The 13,326-nt window shown below is 37.7% G+C and overlaps 1 protein-coding gene across 1 annotated transcript; it reads left to right on the forward strand.

Moving 5' to 3' along the window:
- The first annotated feature begins 9,951 nt into the window (after positions 1-9,951).
- id2a (inhibitor of DNA binding 2a) lies at positions 9,952-11,513 on the forward strand. The gene is made up of 3 exons (XM_048191872.1): positions 9,952-10,414; positions 10,553-10,613; positions 10,908-11,513. The coding sequence occupies exons 1-2, from the start codon at positions 10,064-10,066 to the stop codon at positions 10,607-10,609; spliced, it is 408 nt and encodes a 135-aa protein (XP_048047829.1). The 5' UTR covers positions 9,952-10,063; the 3' UTR covers positions 10,610-10,613; positions 10,908-11,513.
- The last annotated feature ends 1,813 nt before the right edge of the window (positions 11,514-13,326 follow it).

Raw genomic sequence — 13,326 nt, forward strand, 5'->3', positions numbered from 1 at the left:
TAAATTATTTAAATAAAATGTAATCATCTGTGATGAACCTCTGGGAATGTCCTTTTAATGTTTTTCACTGTAAATTATATATGGCAATTTATAACTAATAAATGACTTTATCCCTTAAAACTCATCTTTGATCACCAAAATGACATATTTAAACGTTTTTTCCTATGAAAAAAAATATTCATGCCTTAAAATAGCTTGAATGCAACTCTACACCCTTGCCTCATTTAGTATATGGATTTTTGAATATGCTAATTAGCCCCACCTCCACTCAATCACACAGCTCAGTATACCTGATCCACTCGGTCAACTTCACTGTATTAAACGCTGCAAAATAGCAAGTGGAAATACTGGTTTAATTCAGCCATATTTTAACCAGAAACTGATTCAGAAAAAAGAGTGGAAGAGTGAATTATACAGACTCGTCTACAAGTTGATGTACAAGAATGGTAATGTGTTTTATGTTTTATAACATCGGACACATAACGGTGATTGATATAATTAGCCTTTTGTTTGACTTCATGATCAAACAGCTGCTAATAATGTGTTGCTAATGTTACACAAACCATGTTCCCGTTCGCCACCCCAGTCAAACAGCTGCCTTATGAAAATCAGAATCCTTAGAAACGCTTTGAACAACTCAGAACGTCAGTGCAGAAAGGCATATCGTTCATCATAACGTCGTAATATATACAACATATACATAATTCACCCGCTATATTGCTAAATGTACCCGATTTTTCATATCAACAGAAAAATATACGGGGATAACCTGGCCTCTCTTGAGACTCCCCTGCTTCAGAGCGGCCATAGTTAATGATATGCTAAAGCCCGCCCCCACATTGATGTGATTGGTTATTTTATTTGTGACGTAAGCAACATTGGCGATTTCAAACCATGTTTTTTTACTGCAGTTTTAAAGGGTTAGTTCACCCAAAAATGAAAATTCTGTCATTTTATTACTCACGCTCATGTCGTTCCACACCTGTACGACCTTGGCTCTGTGAGGCCTGCATAGCCTGCATAGCTTCGGAGCATAATGAATCAGTGTATCGAATCAGCTGTTCGGAGCACCAAAGTCACGTGATTTCAGCAGTTTGGTGGTTTGTCACGCGATCCGAATCATGATTCGACACGCTGATTCATAACGCTCCGATGCTTCCTGAAGCAGTGTTTTTAGAATCAGCCATCACTATATAAGTCGTTATTTTATTTTTTTTGGCACACCAAAAATATTCTCGTCGCTTTATCACAGTAAAATCCACAGAGTTAAATCAACTCTGCTCAGATAACATTTGGTCCCTCTCTGAATAGTGTTAAAATAACACTGAAGCAGAGTTAAAGTTAATGAGATAATTAAGCTATTAATTAAGGGATGATTGAACATTAATGATGAACACCTGCTGTTAACAAGCAGAAGAAAAGAGAAACACAAGAACTACAAGTGACTTCAGCCAAAACCATAGAACCATGAAGGTAAAAGACATTAAATCTCTCAAGATATGATTTACTTATTACTAACCATATTGACTTTATTTCTGTCACATGTCTAAATAATTTCTTATTGAGAATTAACAGAGGTTTAAATGTTGGTGTTTTATTGGTCAATAAATTATGCCATCATCGTGGTGGTCAGGGTTTGTTTTAGTTGGGCTCTTGACCTTTTTATGTTTTTAAAATAATTTGTGTTTGAGCAATTGCAATAGTGTTTCACAGCGAACACTTGTGCATTGCCGAATCAAAAGACTAAAGGAGCAGTTATTCTGCTTGTTAACAGCAGGTGTTCATCATTAATGTTCAATCATCCATGAATTAATAGCTTAATTATCTCATTAACTTTAACTCTGCTTCAGTGTTATTTTAACACTATTCAGAGAGGGACCAAATGTTATCTGAGCAGAGTTGATTTAACTCTTGATTTTACTGTGTAATATTAATATTGAACCACTGTACTCACATGAACCAATGTTTTTAGTACATTAATGGATCTTGAGAGAGGAAATGTCATTGCTGACTATAGAGGCCCTCACTGAGCCTTCGGATTTCAACAAAAATATCTTAATTTGTGTTCTGAAGATGAATGAATATTACGGGTGTGGAACGGCATGAGGGTGAGTAATAAATGACATTATTTTCATTTTTGGGTGAATTAACCCTTTAAGGAGAAAATACTCAGGAACGATGTTGACTTATGAATTTGCACATGGTTTGTCTTAAAGCATATTAAATACATATAAGATGTATAAATAACATAAAAAAACTTGATTCTCATCTCAGGGGGGTTTAACAGCTTTTCTTTGTATTTGGTTAGATAACTTAGTTACAAATACTGTAGCATTTTTGTTTTCTGTAAAAATTACAAACATTTTTTAAAGTGCATAGGGGTCATTATATGCTGAAAAGTTCTGAATCTGAACATGAGCACAAACAATATGTAGTTAAAATCAGAGAAGTGTTGATTTTACTGGAGTGCTTAAAACAACAGCGATACCTGTTGAATGTAATCCCCGACCCACATGAAATATTGGCACGCAGCCATGATATCTTTCTTCAGCGCTGGTGAATGCAGAGCCATGCTGCTACCACAACACTGCCGGGGGAACCCAACTGCTTGAGCCCTCGCTGTAAAAACTCTCACAGCCAATGAGAAGACACTTGATTTTCATAGAATAATATTCTTACAACCAAATTAGTGGTGTTCAGAAATGATCTGAAATCTTAGAGTACTGCACATACTGACCGTCAAACATTTGAAGTATACTTCTCATGTTCCTCAAATGTTTTTATAACCCTAGAACACTAGAAACCTTCTCTGAAAAACATAACAGTGCTATGACATTATAGTGGATCACTAAAAGTCCAGTGATTAATGTTCTGTTTGTTCCTCGCACAAAGCACATCCCTGACATTTCTGTTTGAAACCCTGCACTTTATTTCCATCTTATTACTACAATCAGTCACAATAATGTACAATCGAACTAAATGGTGAGTTCTTGTTGCCTAAACAACATCACGGTATTAATTCTCCATCTTAATCATCGGTTTCAAGGGGCAACTGACATATTATTAAATATTTAGTACAGATAAATGGCTTTGATTTAGAAAGCCTGCTGAAACGTGCAGTCTCTAGGTTAGTAAAAGTGATAAACAATCCCTCATATTCTGACATAAAAATGTTTTTTTTTTTTTTCATATCAAGTCCAGAAATAACATTCTGATGACCGTGAGAGCAAAACTTTACACAAAACCCCAGACCCCTCACTTGCCTAACATGCTCTCCAACTTTAATAATAGTGAGAGAAACTAATTCCCCATCGACTCTCTCTTCCCTGTGAGCTATATAAAGAGATGAGATTGAGTAAGAGTCCAGTGACTGAGAGCAGAAGCCAGTAGGGAAGTGGCTCACAAGAAAAACTAGTCTTCGCAATCCAGCGCAGAGGCTCTATAGCGGAGAAAGCGAATAAAACCAGGCAGTTTGAGTGGCACAAGCTACCACAAAAACCAAAAAGTTGCGTGTCCTTACGGTATCAGATAGTCTCAGGCAGTTTCAGATCTCCCAAATACTCTCAATTCCCTTGTGACACTGAAGGCTAAGGTGTTTGGACAGAGAAAGGAGCCTTTCAGGATTTCTCTTCCTCAATAATGCACACCATTGGTTTCTTTTATACTTCTACTTATGAGGACTGATATTCTATTGTCTATTCTATTTATATTCACAGACTTGTCATATTAAAGGATTAGTTCTCCCAAAAATGAAAATTTTGTCATCATTTAAAGGCACAATATGTAAGATTTTTTATTAAAATATCCAAAAACCACTAGAACAATGTTATATATATTTTTGCCTTGTGTACTTACATTATCCCAAATGTTTCCAAGAAAGAATGTTTCATTTTAAAGCAATTTTAATCAGGACATGGACCGCATCCGTGCATTGCCCATCAATGACATCATACCCGCGTTACCCTCGATTTCCGATTTTTGATTTTGTAGAAATCATGGAAACATCAAAGACGCTTTAATATATTATGATTATTAGACAAGGGAACAACTATTTGGATAAAATCATCAACAGAAACCTAATCATGTTATATAGCTCAACACGTTTAGTTTTATTGTTTAAATCTATAAAATAAACAGCGCTGCGTTACCCGACATACTCTTGACCGGAAGAGGCGGAAGCGGCATCTGCAGCATAATAAAAGCTCCACTGCTCTCGAGACGTGTCGCGCTCGTCTCTCATTAGCAATCGCTCCAGCGGCCTCGTTCTGCTCCAACTCTTTTAGTTCTGCTTCAAACTACAATAATGTTAATAAATCTTTAATACATTAGCTCATCCATGAATATGATTTCTGCCCGTGTCCTGTCGGATTCCTTTCCACCGCCGTGAAGACAACACCTCCAGTGATTCCGCGAAATTAAGGCGTCAGCTACGCCTTTGTTTTGAATAAGCGACCTCTAGTGGAGAAAATTACACTTTGTGCCTTTAAGGCCACAATATATACTTCAATCGAAATTGAAGAACGAACTTATGTGACAAAATCAGGCCAAAATTAAGTTCGTTTGGAGTTTGTTTTGGAAGTTCGAAACAGCTTTCCAAACTGAACTTTCCTGAAAAGTTCACTACGGCTGGTAAACACCTTTGTACTTCCATTGGTCAGTGGTTATTATGTAATAGACAGGTTTGCATGGAGGCTCCGCCTTCTTTCATGTGTAAATCTTTTCCGGTTCATTTCTCTTGTTCAGTCCGTCGAGGTCAGATGTCTGCGAATGAAAACACTGGAGAGCTGCTTTATAGTAGAAAATGAAGTTGTACTTTTGATGAAATGAGACACTGACACTGTTTTTCATGTTTAATACGGTAAAGCTGCTTGATTTTAAGCAATCTATTGTATAAAGTGCTATATAAATAAATAAGGCGTGACTAGAGTGCCGAATTGCAGAGTTACTATCAAATGCTTTTCTTATGCTTCGTTTAAAAAATGCTTGCTATTTTCTCAATTTTGTTGTGTGTTTATTTTGTTATTGAGAGGAAAGCGTGCAGCACATATTTACATATTCATCTATACGCCACTCTCAGCAGTGTGGATGGCATCAGACGTTCGCTAACAGTATATTGCTGGTCACGTACTTCGTTTTACCCCTAAGCGAAGAACGGAAAAAGAACTTTGCCGTGAGTGTATGGGGGCCTTTACTCACCCTCATGTTGTTCCAAATCTGTATGAGTTTCAGTAGCCATTCACTTCCATCTTTTTTTTTCCTACTATGGAAGTCAAAGGCTACTGTCAACTGCCTGATTACCAACATTCTTCAAAATATCTTCTTTTGTGTTCAACAGAAGAAAGAAACTCTGGAACAACATGAGCATGAGGGTGAGTAAATGATGACAAAATTTTCATTTTGGGGTGAACTATCCCTTCAAGTCACATTTGAAATATACTGTAATGATATATTGTAACAATCAAATAAAAGAAAATATGGTATATCATGTAGGCCTACGTGATTCATAACTGAATGTGACGAGACAAGAAATGTTTTGTGTTCTCAACATATTAGACACATGAATAAGTTTGCATATGATATTTTAAAAAATATATAATTTGCATATTAATAGTTTAAATTGATTAGTTCATAAACATAGAACTCCTACATTCTTATTTCTTTTTCTTTATTCCCTTAAATCCCTTTTAACTCTTAAATTATTTAATTCCTCTAAATAAAAAGACCCACAGTAATAATAGCATAATAATAATAATAATATATAATATTGTCACAATGCGAATCTGCCATTAAATAGCTTTAAAATAGATCACTGTAAAACAATTATGAAGCACAAAAGACATTTGTTGAAGGTAACAAACATATGAAACCACTTTTAGCCAACATATTAATAAGTTGTATAAAATTACAACATTGCCCCGATCTAACACCTTGTCCTGACACAGAAAAACCTTTTGGTTAAAATCTACCATCATTAAATTAATCATGTCTGACTTGCTTGCAGGTGTGATTTTACTGTATTTACTTGTTTATAACATAAAAATATGATGATTTTGGAACATAACCTTTTGGTTTCCCTATTTTGTATTTGTATTATGAAGAATATGCTCTGACAGCATGAGAGTGTATCAATGCTCTATTGTGTGGAGTCAAACAGCAGCACTACATTACGCAACCCAAAAAAAAGATACACGAGTTCTGAATTGCAAAATTTCTCAGGACCCTCTTTGGGAGGCGAACAATAGCTTAAGCCAAACATCAACGCCACGCCCATGGGGTCGATGTTGCTACAAGAGTCGCGAGCCACACTTTCACGCGTGTACTGCTGCACGCGACAGGCGCGTGGGAGCCTCACAAAGCCGCTACCGAGCTCCGAAACTACAGCCGAACGAAAAACGAAACGATTAGATGTGTCCGGATATTCAAAGCCTGTTTAAATTTGCCGTCGCGAAGCATTTTGAGGGGACCCGAGTTGAAACAGGGTTATCGGGACAGCAATATTTTGTTTTCTCCCACAGGTTTTATCAGGAAGTTTGATGTGAGAGTTTCAAATCTCACATGGATTTTAATGAAAGCGTCGCGTAGGCTAAATAATGTCGCGTTGTTCAGCATTTAAAGTCGAGTATTTTCAAAACGCGCGTGACTTTGAGATTCTAACTAGATAATAGCCTGTTTATGCTACCTACGCGTTTTGAAAATTGTCATCAAAGATAGTAAATATGTGGGTAAAATGTGACTCTTTGGGATCTGGTGGTGTTGGATGAGCTGGAGACGGGAGGAATTGTGCAGCTGCAGTGAGCTGGAACAGCGGAGGAGGCGGTACAGACATCCTGACTCCATCCCGTGGAGATCTCGTCAACTTTCTGCCAACTTTAGATTGTTTTCTTGCCATTATCATTGTTAGCATTTTGACAGGAGACAGAACGTGACTCTAAAATACCGTATTGGGATATAATAATGTTATAGTATAACGAGACGCCTGTAAAGTAAGAGTTAATCTGCCTTTACCATGTAGCTAAACGTTTTTCAGTCCGTTTCAGGGCGCGGTCGTTTCGTTGAAGCCATATCACTTTTTAGAGCCAGTTTTGTTTTGAGTTTTTGTTATCATGATAGTCAATATAGCCTATATATTAGCGACTAGCCTACTGTTGCTATGGTTCCTCGGGCAAACTTTTGTTTATCGCAATCTGTAGTCATGGAAACGGTTAAAACGCGATTGAAATGTTGCGTGTAAAAAATAGCCTATTATTGTGATTCAACAAGTTTTTTTTTCTTTCAAAACCACAATTTTGTTGTTTCGCTTGAGCTTTTAACGAATGACCCATTTTTTTTTAAATCCATAATAATGCGTGACTAACTGAAAATACGTTCTACCTCAGGTACATAGAGATAAAGCTGAGGTAACTTAAGGTTACTCTTTCTATATCGCGTTCGTTTCAAAGTCTAGATTGTTTCAAAAAGGGGCGAGGAGTCCTCCAAGTTAAACGTAAGCAAAGAAATGCAAATCGATGCAGGTGTGCGGGCCTCGGAGCGCAGGAGACCTGAGGTGACGAACTGAACTCCGATCTCTCAGCAGCGCCCGGGCCCCATTGATCAGCTGAGAACCGGCGCTAACTAACTGCCCCCGTCTCCATAGCAGCCGCCTGGACGGCGCCGCGAGGACTGGCTGGAGGGCCGCTGTGAATGGGTGACGTCACGGGGCTGGCGCCAGAGAGTCTGCGAGAGCGCGAGCTCGCGGCGCTGCTCTGTAGTGCTGCTTTGCTTGGTGCCAATTCATCACCTGTCAGGGATCAGTCAGGGTGTCATGCGAAATGTACACAGCTGTGAGAACAAAAAAAAAAAAAGGACGAGGGAGAAAATGGAAAAAGCCAGTTGCGGCAGATGCGGACGAGACCACAAAGCTCTTATGTGTCAAGTCCTGCGCGCGCTGAATGCAGTTCTTGTTTTGTTTTGTTTTTTAAAAAAGCTATTGAAAATCCATCGACCTGGAGGTATCTTGCTTCATTTTCTTAAGGAGTGATAATGATAATGTATGAGGTGCATTCCGACACATCAACACGACTGCATTCCGACGCATCTCCGCAAACATCTGTTTAGTCGGATATGCACAAGCAACCAGGAAATCTCTGTCTCCATTGTTACTTCGCTTTGTAAACAAAGAGCTTTTTTTCTAGTTTTGCCACCGCTCTCGCGCTAGGCTGCCAAAAGGTTTCTAAAAAATGGTAATATAATCCGTGTCAGGATAAAAATATTCTTCCCAGACCCATGAAGAATGCATTTTCACTTCTGTTGCAGCTGTGCGGTTTCAGGTGAAAACTTACAGTACACTTTCCCGGTAATTGATTCCTGCGCGTCTATCAAAATGCCGCGCGCATTCTTGCTCCTGTTACATCTTTTAAACGACTCTCATCACAGGCCTGAAGACTGCTTCAATAATCCCTCACAGTCATGATGTGTATAAACAAACACTGGGCACACCACCAACTGCAGAAAGTACATACTTAAAGCATTATGTTAGGTCCATCCACAACAAACACCATAGATAAAGAAACACCACGACTGCTGGTTTATAACTTAAAGGGTTAGTTCACACAAAAATGAAAATAATGTCATTTATTACTCACCCACACCCGTAAGACCTTCGTTAATCTTTGGAACACAAATTAAGATATTTTTGATGAAATCAGCGAGGCCTCATTGAACTTCTCAAGATCCATAAAGATACTCAAAACATATTTAAATCAGTTCATGTGAGTTCAGTGGTTCAATCTTAATATTATAAAGCGACGAGAATATTTTTTTGTGCGCCAAAAAAACAATAACTTTTTAGCGATATCTAGTGATGGCCGATTTCAAAACACTGCTTCGAATCTTTTGTTTCGAAATCAGTGATTCGGATCGCGAGTCAAAATGCCAAACTGCTGAAATCATGTGACTTTGGTGCTCTGAATCACTCATTCGAAACAAAAGATTCAAAGCAGTGTTTTGAAATCGGCCATCGTTAGATATATCGCTAAAAAGTCGTTCTTTTGTTTTTTTGGCGCACAAAAAATATTCTCGTCTCTTTATAATATTAAGATTGAACCACTGTACTCACATGAACTGATTTAAATATGTTTTTAGTACCTTTCTGCATCTTGAGAGGTTCGGTGACATTGCTGTCAATGCAGGCCTCACGGAGCCATTGGATTTCATCAAAAATATCTTAATTTGTGTTCCGAAGATAAACGAAGGTCTTAGAATGACATTATTTTCATTTTTGGGTGAACTAACCCTTTAATTGATTTTTTTTTTAAATGGCTTCTGAGTGAGTGGGCACAATTTTGGAGAAAAATATTGTAATGGGGATCCATACTAGGTCAAGTGACTAATAAAAAAAAAACCCTGGCATAATTTTTATCTGAAAGATAATATCACTGACTTTGGGGTAAATGTTGATCTTTTAAACAAGGAAAAAGGATGAAAATAAAAGCAGTAACATGAAATGCGTTGGAAAATAGCAACATATGTTAAGTTACTGCCTATTAAGAATGCTTACCTGGGGTTTGTAAGCTTCATAAGCTGCATTATATAGATATAGCCTATAAAAATATCTGTTTAAAATGTATACTGCATAGGATCATTTAGCATAAATCCGTCTAAGCTTGTTTTGATACATTTTGACTGTTACACTAGGCGTGAAAACAACCTTATACTTCCAAGTCCCTAATTCTCTTGATCGGAAACAGGTACACTGATTTGAGAAATTACCAGTGGAAGCTGAAAGCAGTCAGCGCCACCCTAAACACGCGCTTTCACTGGTTAAGAACGCGGAAAATATGGGCGGGTCTTGATCGCTCCGCACAGCGACCAATAGCGTGGCGCGAAGGTGATGATTGACGCGGCCGTTCGCACCAATGAGCGCAATCCAAACCAGCGCGTGAACAACCCACCTAGCAGGGTGTATATATACAGCGATGACAGCTCGCTAATCCACTGCGTTTGCTTCACCAGCCCAGTGCAAAGAGGAAATCTCGAACACAAAAGCGACTCTTCCAACGAAACCGTTTCTCACACAGCTGTCAACATGAAGGCAATAAGCCCAGTGAGGTCTTTCCGGAAAAGTAGCACGAATGTGACGGAGCACAGTCTGGGAATCTCACGGAGCAAGACCCCCGTGGACGATCCCCTGAGCCTGCTGTACAACATGAACGACTGCTACTCGAAACTGAAGGAACTGGTTCCGAGTATCCCGCAAAACAAGAACGTGAGCAAAATGGAAATCCTGCAGCATGTCATCGATTATATCCTGGACCTGCAGATCGCACTTGACTCGAATTCGGCTATCACCAGCCTGCATCACCCGCGAGCAGGGCAGGGGACATCCAGAACACCCCTGACAACACTCAACACAGACATCAGCATCCTCTCATTACAGGTGAATGCCCTTATAAACAATAGAGATCTGGATTTTTAAATGTGCATGCATATGACAAAGCTTCATTGATGCATTGTTGCATGTTTATGTGCAAGTTTGACAGCAAATAACTGGACTTTTTGTTTTTTGTCCTATTAGACACCTGAGTTTCAATCAGACTTGATCACAGAGGACAGCAGGACACTTTACCGTTAATCAGGTAAATGATCTTGAACACACTGGTTTTGATGAGCCTTGTATTATATGCTGTAAAAGACTATTTAATTAAGAGTGTCAAATCACATTTGTGTGTCCCACAGTCTGTAAAGTGTGTGTAATAAGCATCAGTTGAGGTTGAATGCTGTGCTCGTGTACATCTGGAGCCCAGGGTTTTGCTCGGTCTCTGAGTGTTTGGTTAAATGTTCAAACTGCGGCTTCCTCTCTGGCGCCAGGCTGTCCGGATCTCTGCCCTGTTTGCATTCTCTAAATGCGCCTCTTTCTCAATCTTTTGCAGGTGTTTGGTTAAGACACAAGAACACACAGGACCTGGGAACTGGCTTTTCCTCCAATTTCTGTTCTCAGTCTGGAGTTTTTTTTTTTTCTTCTTTCTTTCCTGTAATTGAATCAAGAGACTTTTTTCCCTTTTTTTTGCTTCTAAAAGGACAATCCATGTGATGTGTTATAAGTTCGGACATTGATTATTTATCTTCTTAAAAGACTTATTTGGTCCTTTCTTCAAGAGGAAGAAGCACTATATTCCCTGAAAATAGGAGGGAAACCTGTAAATGATCACAAGGAACCTTTTCTCTGCATTGAGAAGAAGTCTTACCTTTTTTGTGTTTTTTTTCTTCGTGAAGACCGTGTGAATAGGAGAAGACGTGGTTAGTTACTGTACAAAGTTTAAGTCTGTTTTTGTCAATTCTTTTGGCACATGAAGGACTGGACGGTGAAAATGACATGATGAAACCTTGTGAACTCTCAGAGTTTTATCTTGTATAGTTGCAGAAATTGGACTGTCAGTATCTGCAAAGTGTTATGCTGTATGCTGAGACTTTTTATAAAAGTAATATTGTAAATCGTACCTTTTTTTTATACAAAATAAATCAAATGCTTTATTTGACGCTGGTCTGTTATGCTTGCATCTAAAAATGTCAATCTGCCAGTGTTGTGCTGTGTATTGACCTTGCCTTTTATATCCAGGACTCAAAAGCGTGTCGCTGACCTTTCACACGTGCACATTTACCGACAGGAACATGAATGAATCTTTTACATTGCCATAGGGTTGTGTAAAAATGCATTCATTCCAGTTTGTAGTGCGGGGAAATGTCTTTTTCTAATGTATAACCGTCCATAAATCATACGGCCTAGCAGTTTTTCTTGCGATTAACTCATTTCTTGAAGGTGTCTGGAAGTAGATCATTAATTGTGGCCGTTTCCACACGTTCTCTCATTCGTATAATGTGTTATGGATGAAATGGTAAATGATTTGTGGAATTACGTTTGTAAATTAATTGTCTGTAGGTTTAAAGTCTGTCCCTTAACCAGCGTGGAGGAAGAAATCAGATCTGAATGATTTTTTTTTTTTTTACAGCCTCAGAAAACATAAAAATATTCAGAATTGTAAACCAAGCCCCTTTGACTAGAATGGTGTAACTTAGAATAAAAACGAGAGAAGCTGATAAAAATTTACAGTGTTAGCATATCAGAGATTTAAAAACTAATTTATTTATTTTTTTTTTATCTATAGTGCACTTATCTGAGTCATTTTGTGGGATGTAATTCAGGAAAACAATTTAAGAAACTAGATAATACTGGTATGTGCTCCTTTTTATTACATTTCTGCAAAGTGTACATTTAAAAATTAAAGGTTGTTTCTGAATTGCAGCCTAAACCTCTATTAGTGTTCTTGATATGAAGAGTGCGCCACCTGCTGGCAGCCAGACCTCACCTCAGAAAAATAATGGACATTCCTTTCAATGTCTTTATTTATGGGGAAATGATTGGCAAAATACAAATTTAATTTTTTATTATTTTTATTTTAGGCAACACACACAATTAAAAGCTTAAATCCAGCAATGCTATTATATTTCAAAATTATCAAATTAATTTCAATGATATAAACAGACTCGTTCAAAATTTTGAAAAGAATGTTTATTAATGTAAGAAAACATTACAAAACACGCTTGCCATTCACACAAATCATGCAACATTTTCTTGTTTTTCTCTTGATCTAACCATTCACAATGCACTCCTCTAAAAGACTACAAAGCAGAACACAAACTATAGGGATGACCTGAATGTGAACCGGGCGTTCAATCACAAATAAAATCACAGCTTTCACAATACCGGCGATCACCGCAAAAACAGCAGCACAACCTACATGTGGTTAAATCCTCACTCTACATGATGGGTTTGAATATTGTGGACGAACCTACACTAGATCTTTAATGTTAGCAACGGAGCATGAAATAACAGGATTTGCACTAAACAAATCAGAAACGAGGAACAGCTTCACAGCATCCGTTTATTGCATTTTTAGCAACACTCCAACAACAGCTACAATAATCACACTGTTACAACTTCTTAATCTGTATTTTTGCTTTATAGTTGAAAAATATTTAAACGTCCTTAAAATAAGATACACTTGTGGATAAAACCAGATTAAATTGTGTAATACTGTATATTAAGACTTATTTTTAGAGAATAAGTTGCCAAATTGTGAACAGTCACTGAATTAGGTTTTATGAATTAACACTGAATTAATTTAGATCAATATTAATTTATAATTGACCACTATTGGTCATTGTTGTAATTCATGCTCAATTAAACATGTATATGCAGAAGTTAACCTTAACCTAAATATTTTTCATTGTTAGTTACCATAATTATTTTCCTAATGTTACTGAATTAAAAACCTTAGTAACACTTTACAA

The sequence above is a fragment of the Megalobrama amblycephala genome, linkage group LG5, assembly GCF_018812025.1.
Source record: "Megalobrama amblycephala isolate DHTTF-2021 linkage group LG5, ASM1881202v1, whole genome shotgun sequence".
NCBI classification, from domain to species: domain Eukaryota; kingdom Metazoa; phylum Chordata; class Actinopteri; order Cypriniformes; family Xenocyprididae; genus Megalobrama; species Megalobrama amblycephala.